Source organism: Symphalangus syndactylus, chromosome 5 (genome assembly GCF_028878055.3).
Source record: "Symphalangus syndactylus isolate Jambi chromosome 5, NHGRI_mSymSyn1-v2.1_pri, whole genome shotgun sequence".
In the NCBI taxonomy this organism is placed as follows: Eukaryota; Metazoa; Chordata; class Mammalia; order Primates; family Hylobatidae; genus Symphalangus; species Symphalangus syndactylus.
Window position 1 is genome coordinate 99,444,124 of NC_072427.2, and position 2,418 is coordinate 99,446,541.

The following is a 2,418-nucleotide window of genomic DNA, read 5'->3' on the forward strand; positions in this document are numbered from 1 at the left end:
GGGTCTTGGTTTGCCTGGTGGATGGAAGGAAAATGTAAGGAGCACTCGCAGATAGCATACAGTCTGGCTTTGAATGATCAGATGTGAATGTGTTTCTTGGGATTTGAGGGAGGTTGGACAAGGGGTAGGTGTGGAAGTGCAGAGTGAGTTGGAGAAAGAAGTCTGGCAAGAAGTTGTAATGACTCAGGAAAAGAGATAGGAGTGTCTCCTTCCCTATGGGTAGAGGTAGACATTTTAGGAAAAAAGAGAGAAGAAAAAAAGGATAAAATTTTGTTATGATCCTCCCAAAACTTGTTATGTAAGATATATACTTACTGATAGGAGATTTTGAAAATTAGTATCAGCTTTATATTTGGGCACATGATTTCATTGAGACAGTTCTTTGGCAGAGCAGATTAAAATGATGCTCCTGAAATGAAACTAGAGTCTCCAAAATAATTGGCTCATTTTAAGCAAAATATTATTGATGGTCAACAGTGACTGGCACATAGTAATTGTTTAAATATTTGTTGGCTAAGTCAGGGAATGAGTGATATGCTTTGGCAATTACTGACAGTATATAAAGGTCTCACGGAAGTAGAAGACATCCACATCTCAGAAGCATCTTCTTGAAAGCCATCTCAATTCTCTCCTCTTGACAACATGTGTTGCAACTACTACGGCAACTCCTGTGGCTATGGCTCCAGCTGTGGCTGTGGCTATGGCTCCGGCTATGGCTCCGGCTATGGCTGTGGCTATGGCTCTGGTTATGGCTGTGGCTATGGAACTGGCTATGGCTGTGGGTATGGCTGTGGGTTTGACTCCCGTTATGGCTGTGGTTATGGAACTGGCTATGGCTGTGGATACGGCTCTGGCTCTGGCTACTGTGGCTACTGGCCATTCTGCTTTAGAAGATGCTATTCTTCCTGCTAAAACATTACTGTCAGGGACCATTTGCTTCCAAAATGACGCGTCTGAAGATAATGCTGATTCAAGGATTCATACTCCAAGATTTCTATATCCAAGAATTACATGCTTGACAGTCTTGGACCTCTAGCCTCACATTTCTTTGAATGAAATCATGGCCATAGGATCCATGGTGTCATCTGACTGTTTTCCAAATGTTATCTTTTGCTCCCTTAATCTCTGATTCTCTGTTGTGACTGTGTTAATGATCATAACATCTACAGTTGCGGAAGTCAGTAATTTGTAATAAAAATGCTTCTTTATTCCTAAAAATCTTTGTTGTACTTGCTTGTGAATTATTCCTTTCTTGGGGTGTTTTGGTATCTCTTATTTTATGTTTCTATATTGTGACTATTCCCAAATAAACACGTTTCATTGGTACTAACAAGTTTTTCTAATTTTTTTTTGTTTCAGACATGCTATTGACTTACATTTTTGTCTTATATTTCTATGACCTTTTCAAAGATTGGATGGGCTATTTCTAAGCTCCTCATCCTAATTGTACTTTCCATTCTGCTTGGTCTGTGCCTGTGACATACTAGATGTCACATATTTTAAATATAATCCCTGAAAAAAATGGCTTTTTGTTGGCTGAGTCTTGTGTTCTTAACTCATTTTCATTAAGGGTTTGTTCTTAAGCATTTGTGTTTCATGACTCTAGGTCTGTCCATGTTTTCCATGTTAATGAGCAATAACGCACCCATCAATATAATGCACATGCGCGCGTGCGCGCGCGCACACACACACACACACACACACACACACACAGAGAATGCCACAGAAAAGCCTGCTTTAGGAAAATGCTAATGGCCCAAAAATGGGTTGGAATGGAAGAGACAGAATGCTTAAAATGTAAGTATAATAATGGTTTGGAAACTGGTTAAAGAAGTCTGCATTTCAGTGTAAATAATGAAAGAGAACAGATGAGCAGCAGAGACTTGGTGAAGGTAGAACCTGTAAGATCTTAGACTTCAATAGGGAAAGAGAAGGGAGAAACATCTAGGGAAGAAAATAACTAAAAAGTATATATTTTTTCCTTAGCACTTAGAATTGTGGGGAATTTAGGGTCGCATATACAGTTATATATCTTCAGGACTGGTGTTGCAAAATTAGTAAGACTAGTTTTGCAGATGTGCCCTATGTTGTTGTTGAGAAACTAATTAGATTGAATGTATAACAATGACATAAATTCCTCAACACAAGATCTCTTTTTAATATGTGACACCATCTGAAACAAGAATTACTTCCTCATTAGGCGCTCTGTTATTGGATGCATTTAAACCTAGGTTGGCTCTCTCACTGTTAAGAGTTGTTCTAGGAGGAAGTTACAAAGTCAGAAAGAGGTATGGAACTAACTGATCTTACGTATCCATTTTTAAGTCCATCCTAATCTAGGATACTATAGAAATTGATTTGTGCTTTGAAACCTGATTGTGAAAATGGTGACGCTGATATAAAAAAAAATACAGAATG

The 2,418-nt window shown here is 38.5% G+C and overlaps 1 protein-coding gene across 1 annotated transcript; it reads left to right on the plus strand.

Annotated features, from left to right (window-relative positions):
- Positions 1 to 642: 642 nt before the first annotated feature.
- Positions 643 to 1,027, plus strand: LOC129481825 (keratin-associated protein 21-1). Its single transcript, XM_055276956.2, has one exon. It carries the CDS (start codon positions 643 to 645, stop codon positions 910 to 912), a length of 270 nt encoding a protein of 89 aa, XP_055132931.2. The 3' UTR covers positions 913 to 1,027.
- The last annotated feature ends 1,391 nt before the right edge of the window (positions 1,028 to 2,418 follow it).

Coding starts and splice junctions, on each gene's coding strand:
- LOC129481825 (XM_055276956.2), top strand. CDS start 643: ATGTGTTGCAACTACTACGGCAACTCCTGTGGCTATGGCTCCAGCTGT.